This window comes from Octopus bimaculoides, chromosome 24, assembly GCF_046866305.1.
Source record: "Octopus bimaculoides isolate indiv1 chromosome 24, ASM4686630v1, whole genome shotgun sequence".
In the NCBI taxonomy this organism is placed as follows: domain Eukaryota; kingdom Metazoa; phylum Mollusca; class Cephalopoda; order Octopoda; family Octopodidae; genus Octopus; species Octopus bimaculoides.
The window spans coordinates 7,386,556-7,405,798 of NC_142951.1; the positions used below are offsets into that span (position 1 = coordinate 7,386,556).

Genomic DNA, 19,243 nt, shown 5'->3' on the forward strand with positions numbered 1-19,243 from the left:
TGTGACTGACTTTTTTTTCTCTCCGCCATTTGTTTTTGTTATATAGACAAGTCCAATCTTTTAAACCTTTCACATTTAAACTAGCTGTTTCCTGCCCGAACATCATGCCTGTTTTATGTTCAAACCAGCCAGATCCTGCCTCTCATACCTACCCTACAATGTTGTTGTAAAAATAAACAATCACATCTTTGAAATATCAAAGCTAAAATAATGCATGATTAATTCAAAACAATGCGAATAAATAAGAATTACATTTGACAAAATAATCTGAATGCTAAAGGGTTAAATCAGCCATGTCTGGCTTAAATATTCTACTTGTTTCATGTTCAAACTGATCAGATCTGGCCTCTCACACCTACCCTACAATGACATTCTAAAAATAAACAACCACATCATCATCATCTAATGTCTGTTGTCCATGCTAGCATGGGTTGGACGGTTTGACTGGGCTGACACGCTGGAAGGCTGCACCAGACTCCAGTCTGATTTGGCATGGGTTTCTACAGCTGGATGCCCTTCCTAATGCCAACCACTCAGAGTGTAATGGGTGCTTTTACATGCCACCGGCAAGGGTGCCATTTGCATAACACCAGGGTGCATTTATGCGCCACCGTCATGGGTGCCAATTTGCGTGACACCAGTATCTGCCACAACTGCAATTTTGCTCGGCTTGATGGGTCTTCTTCTCAAGCACGACATAATGCCAAAGGTCTTGGTTATTGCCTCCGTGAGGCCCACCACATCATTGAAATCTCAAAGCTACAAGACAATGCATGATTAATTCAAATCAACGTGAATAAATAAGAATTACATTTGACTGAGCAATCTGAATGCTAAAGAGTTAAATTATTTTTCGAGTTTTAAATATAAAACAAGTCTCTCGAACAATGAAATTAATCAAACGAATGAAAAAATTCCACCATGGAAACTCCTACTCACGCCAATAAATCCTTCTGTTTAGACTTAGTTGGCAGACTTAAATAGTCTTTGTTTAAATGAAGAAAGTGAGACTAAAATTCCATTATCTTAGTTGGTACGAGTGTCAAGTTTGTTTATGCAGTCTAAGTTTAGTTACTAATCCCTTCATTATGTCTGTATAATGGGGGGATCAATTTAGAAAATCTGAAATTCAATACCCGGTTTTTATCTCTGTTCTTTAAACAAGTGCCAATCCCATTCTGGACAATCTATTTCCAAGCCCTTACCCCAACCCCCTTTTTTTTTTCTTCTCCCACTTGTTTTAGTCATTAAGCTGCAGCCATGCTGGGGCACTGCCTTCAAGAAATTTTCAGTTGAATGAATTGACTCCAGTCCTTTTTTTTTTAAAGCCTTGTACTTATTCTTTTGGTCTCTTCTGCTGAACCGCTAGGGTATGGGAACATAAACAAACCAACACTGGTTATCAAGCGGTGGGGGTGGCAACAAACACATACACACTCACACATACATATATATATATATATATATATATATATATATATATATATATATGAGATGGGCTTCTTTCAGTTTCCTTCTACCAAATCCACTCCTAAAGCTTTTGTCAGCCCAAGGCCATAGTAGAAGACACTTGGCCAGGGTGTCACATAGTGGGACTGAACCTAGGACCATGTGGTTGGGAAGCAAGCTTCTTACCACCCACCCATGTGCTTGTATTAGTATTGATTCCAAAACAATTTCATACCAATAATTAATTGCTAACATTTTATCCCTTTTGATACTACCACATCCAATACCAACGCTGGTCCTTTGACACAAATTCCCTGTTTTAAAGCAGCCCAAATTGAAACCTTCCATCAAAAAGTTCATCTTTATTTCTGTTCCAAATAACCAGCATGGGAAAAGTGAGCATTAAAATGATGTTGGGGATGACATCTTGCTTTTTGTTCTTTTTGTTCCAGACCACATGTTATTTTGGTGGGTTGTGCAGGTTTAGCACTCGATTACAGGCATTTGCTATTTTATTTTATCAACACCAGAAGGACAACCTTGGTGAAAAGTGAAATCTGAATTGAAGGGGAAAAAATGGAAGCTACTAAATACCAAACACAATTTTGTCTGCTGCTGTTCTACCAATTCTGCTGTTTCACTGAAAGAAAATGGAGCAGAGTTGATAAGGAAGCTGAATTTATTTTCATATTTTGTGTTCACATCATTTTCATATCATTGGTTACTGGTTTCTAATGTGTCAATCACGGGTTCTCTGTCCGTCCCAAAGCCTACACAAGCACCATGTTTCATGGTAGATTTAATTCAGCTGTCTTACCCTACTTAAAGTCGTACTAAATTCTGTTTCTCTCTCACTCCACAGGGTTGACTTACATGGAGCCAGTAGCAGAGTGCCAGGGTGAGATACCAAACTTTTGTTTCTTTTCTCTCTTTGTTTGTCTACTTCCTCCTGTCTGAGAACAATCAGCTCCTTTTAGGATAAGGCGGCGAGCTGGCAGAATCGTTAGCACACCGGGCGAAATGCTTAGGCTTATTTCGTCTGTCGTTATGTTCTGAGTTCAAATTCCGCCAAGGTCGACTTTGCCTTTCATCCTTTTGGGGTCAATTAAATAAGTACCAGTTACACACTGGGGTCGATGTAATCGACTTAATCCCTTTGCCCTTGTTTGTCCCCTCTATGTTTAGTCCCTTGTAGGCAATAAAGAAATAAGAACAATCAGCTCCTTTCTCCTCCTCCTGAACAGGAGTCTGGTCGAAGATGTGTTTTGGAATCCATGTGTGTCTATTTGTAACGGATTAAATGGTGATGTAGAGCAGCTGTGGACAAACTGTAACCCATAGGATTTTCTAAATAACACACCAATAAAAAAAAAAAGGCCTTGGACTTCAGTAGTGCAACCCATTTGATGGTGAGATGTTTCATGCAGCCCACTTCTCATGAGACATCTCTCATGCAGCCTGCTTCTCAAAAGCGGTTGCCCTTACCTGATGTAGTGGCTGTCTCAAGGGCACACCTTAGATACTTGTTGAGTTTGAAGTCAACTCTAATCAAAGGTATTCCAAGGAAGGGCTTGGTTGGTGGTGGTGTTAAATCAAGTGACAGGTAAAGTGTTCCACCTAAGGAAAGATACAGCCCAACGAGCTTCCCCAATTTCATTTGCGGGTCTTCAGCCAACCCTAAGCTATGGTTGTAGACCCTTGTCCAAGATGTCACACGGTAGAATCAAACACGGAAATATGCAATCGTGAAGCAAACATCATAACGACACGGCCATGTGACCTGCATTAATGTTCTGGGGTGCAGTTGTATTCTGGGCTGTTGGTGACATCTCGGTGTTTGGAGGTTGTTGTACATACAGTGGTAGAGATTGTGAGAGGGGAAGTTTCTACAGTAACAGTGCCCCTCTTGAATGTTCAAGGGGGTCTTTCTTTGTCAGTTATTCCATTCCCTTGTGTAGTCAGCAATTTGTCGGTGTCAGGGTACATGTGATGAAGCTCTTGGTAAGTGCATTATTTTGTAGTTTTTAGTTGTGGAAACATTAGAGTGGGGCAGGGTTAACGGAAAGCAGGCAAAACTAGCATAGGTCAACATCATCATCATTTAACATCCATTGTCTATGCTGGCATGGGTTGGATGGTTTGACCAGAGCTGGCAAGCTGGGGAGCTCCACCAGACCCGTCTGATTTGGCATGATTTCTATGGTTGGATGCCCTTCCTAATGCCAACCACTTTACAATGTTTGCTGGATGCTTTTACATGGCATTACACAGGCACTTTTACCACATGGGTGCTTAAGGAGATTAGTCTCATAATAGTCTGCATTAGAATATCACTGTACTGACCAATCGAATGTTGTTATACACCACTAGTCACAATGCACTTCTAATTCCTTTTGGGCTGCACCATTCTTTTCCATCTTGGTCAAAATCATTTAACTAAATCATCACCACTACATCATAGGGGCCTTCCAAATGGAGTTTTCTAATTTCTTGGATGCCACTTGGCAACTGCATGGGTTCACTTGTTGTCTGTGACCCTCACAACATGTCCAGCTTAGTGGAATTTCCAGTATTCTGTTCACTCCACTCCGTTCTTGAATTGCTTCATTAAGGATATGTTCTAACTATGATATTCCCAGCATGGGTCTTTCCGTGGCCCCTTTGGGGTTGTAGCCAATTGATGTTCTTCATTCTTCATAGTAGCCCACGTCTCAATTATGTATACGAGTAAAGAGTAAAGACCCCTTTTGGTCATGAACGACTATGGGATTTCACCTAGAAAATTCCCCTCCAAGGCACAAGTCTGGGCAAGGTTATTTATGGCAGACTAGCAGACCCTCTCTACATCATCGATGTCATCCAAGGGAGAGGCAAAGGTCGATACAGCTTGGCACCAGTGATGTCACAAATCATTTCTACAACTGAGTGAACTGGAGCAACATGAAATAAAGTGTCTTGCTCAAGAACACAACACGCAGCCCAGTCCAGGAATCGAACTCACTACATCATGATTGTGAGTCCTATGCTCTAACTACTGATCCGTACACCTTCACAGGCACATGGCTGTATCAGTGTACAAAAGTACAAACCAGTTAAAAAATAGAATACAGTGATTTAGTGCAAGGAATAAAAAACAAAAAAATCAAATCTTGTGGGCAGGATTCTTTGTTTTAGGCAACAAACAAATAATATATATTCCACTTTTGAACTAATATATATAATTTGTTTTGTGTGTGTTTTTGTTTTCTGGTTTGTTTTTTTTGGTGGGTGGTAAATTTTGTGATTGTAAGCAAATGCTTAAATTTTCCTCTTTATATCCCTGCCTTTATTTTAGAAGATATTTATTTCTCTCCGTTTGTTTCACCTAATATCATGTGAGTAATGTGAGCTATTTTTCAAAACTAACTGACCTTTCTATGTCTTACACACACACATATGCACATACATATATATATATATATATATAAATGTATATTTGAAAAGGTATAACATATGGATTCAGTGAATCATGTAACTGACACAGTAAGCTTCTCATTCGGAATTGGTTATCAGTCTACATAGAGCAGGTGTGGCTGTGTGGTAAGAAGCTTGCTTCCCAACCACATGGGTCTAGGTTCAGTCCCATGATGTGGCACCTTGGGCAAGTGTCTAATAAAGCCTCAGGCCAACCAAAGCCTTGTGAGTAGATTTGGTAGATGGAAACTGAAAATAGCCCGTCATGTGTGTGTGTGTGTGTGTAATAGCATCATCATTATCACTTAACATCCGTTTTCCATGCTGGGATGAGTTGGACGGTTTGAATGGAGCTGGTAAGCTGGAGAGCTGCACCAGGTTTGAGTTGTGTGTTTTGGCTTGGTTTCTACAGCTGGATGCCTTTCCTAATACCAACCACTTTACAGAGTGTACTGGGTGCTTTTTACGTGGTACCAGCACCAGTGCTTTTTTACATAGCTCTGGCACAGGTGCATTTTTCGTGACACCAGCACTAAACACACACACACACACACACACACACACACACACAATACACATTTGGAGAGAAAATAGTCAGTCCACATAGATTTCATTAATTCACTCAAAGCTGATAAGTTTCTTGCTAGTTTGTATCTAGCAACAACATAATGATTAACCGACAGAGTGAAATCACCAGCTTCCAGAGAATATGATATCTTAATTATCAGAATTCTCGTTCTTTCTCAATTTCCTTCCTTTTCTTGTGTGCGTATCTAGAACCAGATCTGAAGAGACTGTGGCATTCATCAATGAAACAGAAGTCACTGAGCGTAACCAGGCTTATCTCAATCTTTCCAACCAATCAAACAATGATCTGCTGCTAATCGTTCCTAAAGTTGTTTACAGCCAGACACAGACATATTACATGGAACCAGGGAGACACATATACACACACAGACATGCACACATAATCACACACCTACACACATGCATACACACACACACATGCACGCACACATACACATATGCATACAGAGAAAGAGAGATAGTGATGCAGATAAAAATAATTAGGTTTGACCTATATATATATATATATATATATCTACACATATATAAAGAGAGAGCTACATATAGATATACATAGGAACATATAACTATATCTATTCAAATATGTGTAGTTATGTGTTTCTATATGTATCTATGTGTGTATATATATGTATGTATATATGTATGTGTGTGTGTGTGTGTGTATATATATATATATATATATATATATATATATATATATCAATATAAAACTTTAAACAGTTAAATCAAAGGATAATTAAAGTGAAGACCCTGAAGAAACAGCAATGGTTTTATAGTAAGGTTACTAATCGATGCAGGTGAATCATGTGTAAGTCTAAGGTGCAGGTGTGGCCATGTGGTAAGACGTTCGCTTCCCAACCACATGGTTCCGGGTTCAGTCCCACTGCATGGCACCTTGGGCATGTGTCTTCTTCATTCTCAGGCCGACCAAAGCTTTGTGAGTGGATTTGGTAGATGGAAACTGAAAGAAGCCTGTTGTAAATATATGTATATATTTATATGTATTTATAGATCCTCCCCCATTGCTTGACAACTGATGTTGGTGTGTTTACGTCCCCATCACTTAGCAGTTTCGCAAAGGAGACTGCTAGAATAAATACGAGGCTTACAAAGAATAAGTCCTGGGGTTGATTTCTTTGACTGAAAGGTGGTGCTCTAGCATGACCGCAGTCAAATGGCTGAAAATAATAAAAGAAAGAAAAAAAAATACATACAGAAGCATACATACACACGTTCTCCTGTAAAAATTTATTTTATGACAAATTTTCTTTGGCAAACATCTAATAAGTTCAAAGCACAAAAGTTACCAAAAAATGTCAAAAATGCAACAGCTATGGCAGGTTGCGCATTCAGAGATAGAAAAGGGGGAATGTTGGCAAAAAATATGGAGACGTTTAGCATTTTGAGAGAGTTCTTTTTTTTTTTTTTTGGCAGAACTGCTGTTATTGGCAATGTTCTAAAAATAGGAGAAATTGAAATATGAAACAAAAAATAAAAAAAACAGAAAAAATACAAGTAGAAGTGGTGTTTCACCACCTCTTCCCATTTTAATGATGTATGAATGATGCACACACAAACACAAATATGCAAGTACATATATGGATGTATATATATATATATATATATATATATATATATATATATATACATATATATATATATATATATATATATACATACACACACACCATCAATAATTAATCACTCTTTACATCCCAGTTTCAATGCCATGCACGCTATCTTTAAGATCTTGTGTTTGAGCCAGTTTATATAAATCCATATACATGTACACACACACACACACACACATGTCTCGTTATTGCCAATAAATTCTGTGCCAGTAATTCTGTTGTTCTCCCTTCTTCTTCTTCTTTTTCCATGTCTTTCTCTAATCAGCAGCCACTCCAACGCTTGCTTCAGACTATTCCAATCTATTGATCTGGAAGTTACATCTAGCCAGCTATAGATTTTTAGCGCTTTGGTTACCTTGTTGGATCTGCAATTTTATTTCCCCCGCCGCACTAAATACACTCACTCACTCTCTCTCTCTCTCTCTCTCTCTCTATTATTATTATTATTATTATTATTTGTTTCCTTCTCTCCCCACTTGCCTTTCAGTCTTGCTCTTTTTCTCTATATTTTAGCACTCAATTGCCTTATCAGATTTTTATAATATTCTAATCTCCTTATTGGTGGCAAATAAAAGGAATCATTATTATTATTGTTATTATCATTATTATTATCATTAAGGTGGTGAGGAGCCTATATAATAGAAAGGGATTATTATTATTATTATTATTATTATTATTATTATTATGAAGATGGCGAGCTGGCAGAATCGTTAGCATGCCGGGCGAAATGCTTAACGGTATTTCGTCTGCCGTTACGTTCTGAGTTCAAATTCCGCCGAGGTTGACTTTGCCTTTCATCCTTTCGGGGTCAATAAATTAGGTACCAGTCAACTACTGGAGGTCCTCTCCCCACAAAAATCCAGGCCTTGTGCCTATAGTAGAAAGGATTATTATTATTATTATTATTATTATTATTATTATTATTATTATTATTATTATTATTATTATTATTAAGGAGGTGAGCTGGCAGAATTGTTAGCACACCAAGCGAAACGCTTAGCCGCATTTCATCGGTCTCTATGTTCTGAGTTCAAATTCCGCCAAGGTCAGCTTTGCCTTTCATCCTTTTGGTGTTGATAAATTAAGTACCATTGAAATACTGGGGGTTAATGTAATTGACTAGTCCCCTCCCACCAAATTTCAGGCCTTGTGCCCAGAGTAGAAAGGATTATTATTATTAAGGCGGTGAGGTGGCAGATTTGCTAGCATGGCTGACAAAATGCTTAGTGGTATTTCGTCTACCGTTATGTTCTGAGTTCAAATTCCACCGAGGTCGACTTTGCCTTTCATCCTTTTGAGGTCAACAAAATAAGTACCAGTTAACTACTGGGTCAATGTAATCAACTTAAACTCTTTGCCAAAAATTCCAGGCCTTGTGCCTATAGCGGAAATGATTATTATTATTATTATTATTATTATTATTGTCATCATTAAGGTGGTGAGCTGGCAGAATCGTTAGCACTCTGGATGAAATTCTAAGCAGTATTTCACATGTCACTACATTCCGAGTTCAAATTCCATCAGTGTCGACTTTGCCTTTTATCCTTTTGGGGGTCGATAAAGTAAGTACCAGTGAAACACTGGGGTCTAGTAATTGACTAGTCCCCTTCCCCCAAATTTCAGGCCTTGTACCTATAGTAGAAAGGATTATTATTATCATTGTGAAAGCGGTGAGATGGCAGAACCTTGGGCATGTGTCTTCTGCTATAGCTTCGGGCCGACCAAAGCCTTGTAAGTGGATCTGGTAGATGGAAACTGAAAGAAGCCCGTCATATATATATATGTATATGTGTGTGTCTGTGTTTGTCTCCCTACTATTGCTTGACAACCGGTGTTAGCGTGTTTACGTCCCCATAACTTATCAGTTTGACAAAAGAGACCGGTAGAATAAGTACTAGGCTTACAAAAATAAGTTAAGTCCTGGGGTCGATTTGTTCAACTAAGGGCGGTGCTCCAGCATGGCCGCACTCAAGTGACTTAAACAAGTAAAAGAATAAAGGAATTAGTATTACCGTTATCGTTTGTTTGCTGAGCAAAATACATAGTGGTCTTTTGTTCATCTTCATGTTCTGAGTTCAAATTCCACCATGGTTGACTTTGCCTTTCATCTTTTCAGGGTCAATAAATTAAGCACAAGTGAAACACTGGAGTCAATGTAATAGACTAGTCCCCTCCCCCAAAAATTTCAGGCCTTGCGCCTTTAGTAGAAACGATTATTATTATTGCATGTGTGTATGTGTGTGTATATATATATATATATATATAATCATCACCCATTAATGTCCACTTTACCATGCTTTCCTGGGTCAGATGGATTTTGTTGCCCCCCCTTCACAAAGTCCACTCATAAGGTTTTGGTCAACCTGAGGCCATAGTAGAAGACACCTGCCCACTGTGACACGCAGTTGGACATAACACAGAATCTTGTGGTTGGGAAGCAGCCGTTTCACCAGAGAGCCACACCAGCACCTTTCAAATCAACGTTAATTAAACTCAGATGTAATCATGTCTTCCAATATAATGTTTATAGTTTGGCTGCCGGCAATATGTGATATTAGCTACACTCTCTTTCTCTCTCTCTCTTTCTCTCTCTCACACACACACACACACACAACACTTATCCTCTCCAACACAATGGATTATTTTTATTCTTTATTTCGTCTGAATTGGTTTGAAATCAAGACTTTCTTCTGCCTTATATTATCTATCTATCTACATCTCCCTCCCTCCCCCTCTCTCTTTCTTTCTCTCTCTCTCTCTCTCTCTAACAACTGGTGTAGCAGCATTATAGTCAACTGCTACAAGGTTAGAGGTGACACCTTAGACAGAAATAATTACAGAGAGGGTCATAGTTCTACTAATTAGGAAGAGAGTTAGCTTAGATGAGATGCAGTTTGGTTTTGTGCCCGGGAGAAGCACTATTGATGATATTTTGCCGGTATAGCAACTGCAAGAGAAGCATTTAGCCAAAAATAAACCTCTATACTTGGTTTTCGTCAACAGGCAGGACAGTTGATGTCTTTCTCAACCATGCCTTGCACATAGTAATCCATTGGATTACAATTGGGAGAATTAGGAGGCCAGGAATTGGAGCTGGTGAAATCACAGAAATTCACTGACAACCACTTCTGACTCTTCCTGTAGGTATGACAAGGAGTCGAATCCTGCTGCCACACATGCGGCCTTCCAGCAGCAACTCTCCTCAGCTTGAGATTGATCAGTCTCCAGCAGCTTCATGTTGCCATCTGAATTGAGCCTAAGGCCCTGTTTACAGATATGCCAATGTAGTCAGAGCACCTGCTGTGTCCCTTCCTGTTGGCCACAGCTTCTTTGTAGTCTCCATTGTAGCTCTCCATGTCACATCTTACAGCCTTTACAGGATTGACGGAGCATTGAGCAGCAGTCATGGTGTCAGTGTTTTGATTCCCAGTGCAAATCATCATAATACTATAAGTAATTCTTTGGCCATTATTTAAGTGGCTTCCAGTCCTCCATGTCAGCGTAACTTCTTCTCAACTACAACTGTAGTCTTTATGCTCTCCAACGCTGTTCACTGTTCACCAATACATCAAGCTGTTTTTGAAAAATTAGAAGGTATAAAAAAAATTGTTAACTTTAGCCCAAACATCCTGTATAGTAGCTGTGTGGTAAGTAGCTTGCTTACCAACCACATGGTTCTGGGTTCAGTCCCACTGCGTGGCACCTTGGGCAAGTGTCTTCCATTGTAGCCTTGGGCCAACCAAAGCCTTGTGAGTGGATTTGGTAGATGGAAACTGAAAGAAGCCTGTCGTGTGTATATGTTTGTCCCCCCCCCCCCTCCCAACATCGCATGACAATTGATGCTGGTGTGTTTACGTCCCTGTAACTTAGCAGTTCAGGAAAGGAAATCAATAGAATAAGTACTAGGCTTACAAAGAAAAAGTCCTGGAGTCGATTTGCTTGACTAAAGGCAGTGCTCCAGCATGGCCGCAGTCAAATGACTGAAACAACTAAAAGAATAAAAGAATATACATTTAATGTGTGTGTGTTTAAGTGTGTACACATATACATATCATCAGCATCATCATTTAACATCCATGTTCCATGCTGAGATGGAGGACTGCATCATGCTTCAATGTCTGTTTCAGCTGACTGAATTAACCCCACTACTTGACTGGGGTTTATATATTATAAAACCTGAAAGAATGAAAAGTAAAGTTGACCATGGCAGGATTGAACTGAGGATATAAAGAGCTGAAATAAATGTATCATCTTCGCCATTTCAACGTTGCCTTTTCCATGCTTGCATGGGTCGGACAGAATTTTGGGGGTTGGATTTTCTATGATTGGGTGCCTTTCCTGTCACCAACCTTTACTTCACTTGTTTCCAGGCAATGTAATATTTTGAATGACACTGCTTCTATGACAGTAACAATTGTTTAAACTATCACACAATGTCCAAGATCTGGAGACACAAACCTTCACCCTCACACAAACATACATGTACTTCAACACACACTCATATGTAAATATGTATGTATGTATATATACGTGTCTGTCTGCACATGTGTGTGTATATATATGTGTGTGTGTGTATACATGTGTGTGTGTGTGTGTGTGTGTGTGTGTGTATATATATATATATATATATAAAGGATGTAATTAACTTCTGGCCCCTCCCCTCAAAATTGTTGGCCTTGTGCCTATATCAGGAATAATTACTATTAAATTGCTTGCAATGCAGTGGTTGCATTTGACTGGCAGCTGAAAAAGCAGCTTAGCTGCTGTGATGCATAGATGTGTGTGTGTGTGTGTGTGTGTGTGTGTGCATTCACACACATATACATAATGCTTGCATACATACACACACACACACACACACACACACACACACACACTCATACATGTGTATTTTCTGCACACTGTCAGACAGCTAGCTTCTCTTGAATCTTTCCAGATAGGGAAATGTTTATCAAATTGCCATGAGGTAAATAACATACATACTCACACTAGCAACTAGAATACAATACCTCAAATACACACACACACATACACTGATAGCTAACACAACAAACTTGCTGTACAACTAATATACATAGTGACTATATATAAGTATCACAATACACACTGCACAGCTAATATACATACACTGTTTGATGCATATATATACACTATATATATACACTATATATATATACACTATACGTCTAAAGTACAAAGACACACATACCTAGCTGTCAATCAAAAATGTCAGTTATTTTCAGGAAGATTTCTTAAGATTACAGGTTTTGTTCCAATTATGAAAAGCACACCTCTCTCACCTGGAATTCCTCTTCTTCTGGCAGGGATTTGGACTTGGAATATAGCTAATCCTGCAAGGTATCTCGTCTGAGATACCATTGTGAGCTGTGAATGCCTAACCATCACAAGCATTCATTGCTTGTTAATAATCATCATCATCATTTAACGTCCACCGTTCCAAGCTTGCATGGAGGCACAATGGCCCAGTGGTTAGGGCAGCGGACTCGCGGTTGGAGGATCGCGGTTTCGATTCCCAGACCGGGCGTTGTGAGTGTTTATTGAGCGAAAACGCCTAAGCCCCACAAAGCTCCGGCAGGGGGTGGTGGCGACCCCTGTTGTACTCTTTCACTCCAACTTTCTCACTGTTTCTTGAGTAACGCTACGATGGACTGGCGTCTTGTCCAGCTGGGGGGGGGGGGGACACATACGTCATAGAAACCGGGAAACCGGGCTCATGAACCTGGCTAGGCTTTGAAAGGGCGACGTTTATCATTTTTCCAAGCTTGCATAAGTCAGGCAGGATTTGTAGAGGTTGATATATCCTTCATGTTGCTAATCCACACCTGTTTCCAAGTGTTTCCAAGCTCGGAAATATTTCTCCAGGGCCTGACTTTTTTTTTTCATTGAAAAATGGAAAACTTTACTAATCATATGATGTCTAGGCAAGGGTACACACACAAAGGGATTGCTGCTTTGATGATGATAATAATAATAATCCTTTCTACTGTAGGCACAAAGTCTGAATTTTGGGGGAGGAGGATAGTCAGTTATATCAACCTCAGTCCTCAACTGGTACTTATTTTGTCAACCCCAAAAGGATGAAAGGCAAAGTTGACCCTGGCAGAATTTGAACTCAAAACGTAGCGGCATACGAAATGCTGCTAAGCTTTTCACCTGGCATGCTTACAATTCTGCCAGCTCACTGCCTTATAATAATAATAATAATAACAACAACAACAACAACAATGTAGTGAAAATAACAACAAAAAAAACAAACAACCACAGCACATACCCAAGGCACCCAGGGCTCTGCTCAATAGTACAATGAAAGCATTGATGATGATGATGATGATGGTGGTGGTGGTGGTGGTGGTGGTGGTGGTGGTGGTGGTGGTGGTGGTGGTGATGATGGTGGTGGTGGTGATGATGATGTGATACTGTTAATAATGCTGCAATTTCTTTTTCCTTTTGTTCATCTATTTGTTGCCGTTATGTTTTCCCAGGCGAAAAGAAACAAAATGGGATGAGATGAACATCCTTGCCACACACCACCCTCCTGGTAAAGACTATGGCCACATGAAAGTTGATGAGCCTCCCACGCCCTATGCCAGACTCTCAGATCAAGAAGACGAAGATGAGGAATGCTCAACCAGCAAAGCCAGATCGAAGAAAGGAAAACAGAGAAGCTTTGATGCCACAGAGGAGCTAAACCCCACTGACCTTATTGAAAGGTTGAGTAAGATTTCTATGATTCTTGAGTAAGAACATGACAATACTCTCATATATATATATATATATATATATATATATGTTGTTGTACTTGGGGATGGTCATATTGCCAGTTTAGCCAATAAAAACACACGCACTGTATATTTGGTGTTAATTTGCTTCAGCTTTATATTACATTAATCTTAATCTTATTTCGGCCAGAGTTCTTTCGTCACACTTCTGTGACCTCATCAGTGGTCCTTTGTTTCCTTCTTTCTTATGTGTGTCTCACCTTGCTAACTATCAGCCATTTTGTATTTATATATATATATATATATATATATATATATATGTGTGTGTGTGTATGTGTGTGTGTGTGTGTGTGTATATGTGTGTGTGTGTATATGTGTGAGACAGATTCTCCTGTCAAAGGTAACGTATGAGCATTCAGCTTTTGCCGAATGACCGGCACAAATGAATTGTTTATAGTGGTCAAATGTGTGTGCTGTCCATTACCTCACTCCCGCCATCAAATTGACGTTGCCTGAACAGTGTACCACGCATCAGGTGTCGAAGTTCAACGTGAGACGAAGTGTTTTGCTCAAGAACACAACACACCACCCGGTCTAAGAATTGAAACCATGATCTCACAATCATGTGTGCAACACCCTATTTGTGTGTTTAATGTAGAGAATCCCTTGTTGAATTTTTATTTAATTCCTTTCTTTATTCTTCTCTCCTCCTCCTTTCTGGCTTCCGCCTTACCCTCTGTAGGTTACAAGACAATAGAGCTGCCAAAGTGTTAAGCAGTGAACCAGAAGACAGTTCCGAAGAAGAAACCGAAGAGATGAAACGTAAGAACACATTCAATCTCTCTCTCCTTTGTCTTTCTTTTCTTTATCTCACTGTTTCTTTCTCTCCCTCTCTCTCTCTCTTTCTATATATATATATATGTATATATATATGGGAGCGATGACCTCCCTTGCATATACTATATGGGCACAAACTGTGTGTGTTGGTAGCCAACTGGAAAAGATGTTTTCCTGGGACTAAAAGATAGTAACATTGTCCTTGTATAGGACTGCCACATTATGTTGGCAAATAAACTTTACTATATATATACATATATATATATATATATATATATATATATATATATATATATATATATATATATATATATATATATATATATATATTTATTGTTTCGTTTAATGTCCGCTTTCTATGCTAGCATGGGTTGGATGATTTGACTGAGGACTGGTGAACCAGATGGCTGCACCAGGCTCCAATCTGATCTGGCAGAGTTTCTACAGCTGGATGCCCTTCCTAACCTATCTCAAATGTATGTCTCTGAGGTATGCAGGTCTAATAAAACCTATCAAAATAATTTCTATCCAAGAATATCCTTCATCCCTGAAACATTGCCCCATAGAAGGTACCTGTGCCAGAGAAATGTGTAAGGCACCCGTGCCGGAGACAGGTGTAGGGCACTCATGCTGGTGACAAGTAAGAAGCACCTGTGCTGGTGACACGTGAAAGGCATCTGTGCCGGTGACACATAAGAAGCACCCATGCTGGCGATACGTAAAAGGCATCCAGCCATAGAGACCAAGCCAAAACAGACAGGAGCCTGGTGCAGCTCTCTGGTTTACCAGTCAAACCATCTCACCCATGCCAGCATGGAAAACAGATGTTAAATGATGATGACGATGACTATTATTATTATTATTATAATTATTAGGTCATCTTTGCCTTTCATCCTTTTGGAGTCGATTAAGGCAGTGAGCTGGCAGAATCGTTAGCATACCAGGCAGAATCGTTAGCATGCCAGGCAGAATCGTTAGCATACCAGGCAGAATTGTTAGCATACCAGGCAGAATCGTTAGCATGCCAGGCAGAATGCTTAATGGTATTTCACCTGTCACTATGTTCTGAGTTCAAATTCTGCCAAGGTCGACTTTGCCTTTCATCCTTTCAGGGTCGATAAATTAAGTACCAGTGAAACACTGGGATCAGTGTAATTCACTAAACCCCTCCCCACAAATTTCATGCCTTGTGCCTTTAGTAGAAAAGATTATTATTAAGGGTGGCAAGCTGGCAGAATCGTTAGCATGCCAGGCAGAATCGTTAGCATGCCAGGCAGAATCGTTAGCATACCAGGCAGAATCGTTAGCATGCCAGGCAAAATGCTTAGCAGTATTTCATCCATCTTTATGTTCTGAGTTCAAATTCTGCCAAGCTTTCCTTTGCCTTTCATCCTTTCAGGGTTGATGAAAAAAAGGACCAGTGGGGTCGGTGTAACTGGCTATGCCTCCGCCCCAAAACTGATGGCCTTGTGCCAAAATTTGAAACCATTATTATTATTATTATTATTTTTATTATAATTATTTTTATTATTTTATTATTATTATTATTATTATCATTATTATTATTTTCTTTTTGTGCTCCGCACTTTCAGAGCAACACCTGTTGTTTGAGAAGAAGCGTAAGCTACATTATAATGAATACCAGGCTGTACTGCTGGCAAAGAAACTGATGGAGGAAGAGGAAGAGGATGAAGACGAGGAGGAGGCGGGGAATGAATAGGACGGCAAACAGCACAGCCTTGTCGAACCTTTAAACATCTCAATAACCGGCTGCTGCATTTGCTGCCAAGTGGTGCATCAACTCTGTTGCTTCCTATCTATATACCATAGGACATATATGTATACACACACACACACACACATATATATATATATATATATCTATATATATATATATATATCTATATATATATATATATATATATATATATACATATATATATATATATATATATATATACATATATATATATATATATATACATATATATATATATATATATATATATATATACATATATATATATATATACATATATACATATATATATATATATACATATATACATATTTATACATATATACACATATATATATTTATACATATATACACATATATATATATATATATAATACACACACGTGTTTATATAAATATAGTTATATTTATTTATATATATCACACATATAAAAATATACGCACACACAAATATTTCACACACGCACATATATGCACGCGCACATGCACACATGTATACTCACATTTATGTGTGTGTGTATATATATTTATATATATTGTGTGCATATATATATAAACACACATATATACATATATATATATATATATAGATACACATTGTATGTATATATGATATGCGCACATGTATTTGTGTCGTGTATGTGTGTATATATGTATGTATGTATATATGTATATATATATATATATATGTATGTGTATGTATATATATATGTGTGTGTATGTATATATGTATATATATATACATACACACACACACACATATATATATATATATATATATATATATATGATAGCTTCCTTTTGAAGCAATTCCAAAGAAAGAGAAATGCCACTACCCCCCTCCCCCTCTAAAAAAAGAACAAAAAATAAAATGAACTAAAAAAAAATAAAGTAATTAGAAAAAGAAAGCAGTAACAAAGGAATTCACCACCTCACTCCCACCACAACCACCACCATTTCATGCTGGTTTTTGCTTCCTTTCTTTCTCTCTCTGAGACCAGCAGACAGACAGACAGACAAACACTTCATTTATCTCTGTACTCTGTACGGAGAACACAATACAGTTTCATTGTTTAACAAAATTTTTAAGGAAAGGCGTATCTGTGTTTGTTTTTTATTGGGGTTTTTTTTTTTATTATCTTTTTTTCCTAAGAAATATTTTATAAATTTATTTTTAAAAAGAAAAAAAATCATCCCTTTATATTTCTTAGCTTTGATGTTATAATTTATTTTTAAAAAGAAAAAAAATCATCCCTTTATATTTCTTAGCTTTGATGTTATAATTTTTCTTATTAATTTTTTTCTTTCTTAAAACAATTTTTTTTTGTAATTTTCTTTTTCCAAAAAGTGCAATCATTTTTGAAAAGGAAAAAAAAAAATGGTTTCTCTTTGTTGCAGTTCGGGTTTTCTGTTGAATATCTGCACATGCACACACACACACGCACACATCTATGTACAAATAGTATGTATATATGCAGATGTATATTTTCATTCAAAGCTGTCCCTGTTCAAGAGATCACTTACAACCAAGAAACTCTGAGTAGCAATGGAATGAATCATCAACTATTTCAGGCATACAAACTCATACTATATATGTATATATATATATATATATATATACCGGAGTAAGCACATAAAATGTGCAACAAGGTGGAAAAAAGAGTACTCAAATACCAGAAGTAGAGTAATATGCTTTATTTAAAAGTGGCAGAAATATAACAAAAGATTGTTACTCGGAGTTTCACGTTCATGTTCATCGGACAGTTTTGTTAGATGAACGGGAACGTGAAACTGTCCGATGAACAGGAACATGAAACTCCAAGTAACAGTCCTTTGTTATATTTCTGCTGCTTTTAAATAAAGTATATATATATATATATCAGGTACGCTTTCTCCCATTTTTACACCCAAACAGATATCTAGATAGATAGATAAGTAGAAATGCTGTATACATATACATGCATGTGTGTGTGTGTGTGTGTGTAAACAGGCACACATTATGATGGTGTATGTGGAAACATTTCTTTTGACTTGAGTTTCTGAGTTCCAATGCTGCTGGTGTTGACTTTACCTTTCACCCTTTAAGGAACGGTAAAATATGTACCAGTTGGGCACTGGAGTCAAAATCTTAGGCCTTGTGCCTATAGCCGAGAGAAGGGGAAAAAAATTATATTCATGCATAAAGAGAGAAAATAAAGAGCTTCTAACAATGCAGAAAGTTTTACAAAACATTTATATTTCAGGCGCAAAGGCCTTTCTTCGAAAGAAAAACAGTCTGGGAAATGTTGTTAATGAAACTTGCATAAACTGGACATATCCCAGGTTTTTTTCTTCATTGACACTTTTATTAGTACTGTGTACGTGTGTAATAACTAGAATATCAGCTGACCAAAAACTTCATACACCTTCCGGTTCCTGGAACCCAACTTTATCTCCTTTATTTATTGGGTAGATTAACTGTAATCTCTGCAGAAGCACACAAAACCACTTACTGTATTTTCTAGCATATAAGTTGACATATTTTGTGTAAACATAGTATAAGCATTCAAGCATCATCTCTATCTTTCCGAATCCTACTGCATTTCACATGGAATTCTTGGTCTTCCAAAGTCATCTTAGTATATTGGTTGACCTACCACTTTTGGCTATAAATTTTGGTCTGAAAATTTCGATTTTTATGCTGAAAAATACGGTAAGTCTCACACAGCAATGTATATATTCACAGACTCAACCATCTATTCACACACTTGTACACACATCCATGTATATATACTGACACACATGCA

The 19,243-nt window shown here is 38.0% G+C and overlaps 1 protein-coding gene across 1 annotated transcript in view; it reads left to right on the forward strand.

Moving 5' to 3' along the window:
• The window catches only part of LOC128250795 (putative protein phosphatase inhibitor 2-like protein 1), a 38,156-nt gene extending 20,601 nt beyond the window's left edge, over nucleotides 1-17,555 (forward strand). The window contains exons 2-5 of the mRNA XM_089341324.1: nucleotides 2,312-2,347; nucleotides 13,625-13,852; nucleotides 14,604-14,683; nucleotides 16,291-17,555. Of these exons, the coding sequence (XP_089197450.1) occupies nucleotides 2,312-2,347; nucleotides 13,625-13,852; nucleotides 14,604-14,683; nucleotides 16,291-16,418 (472 nt within the window). The 3' untranslated portion in view covers nucleotides 16,419-17,555. The remainder of the gene's footprint in view (nucleotides 1-2,311; nucleotides 2,348-13,624; nucleotides 13,853-14,603; nucleotides 14,684-16,290) is intronic.
• The last annotated feature ends 1,688 nt before the right edge of the window (nucleotides 17,556-19,243 follow it).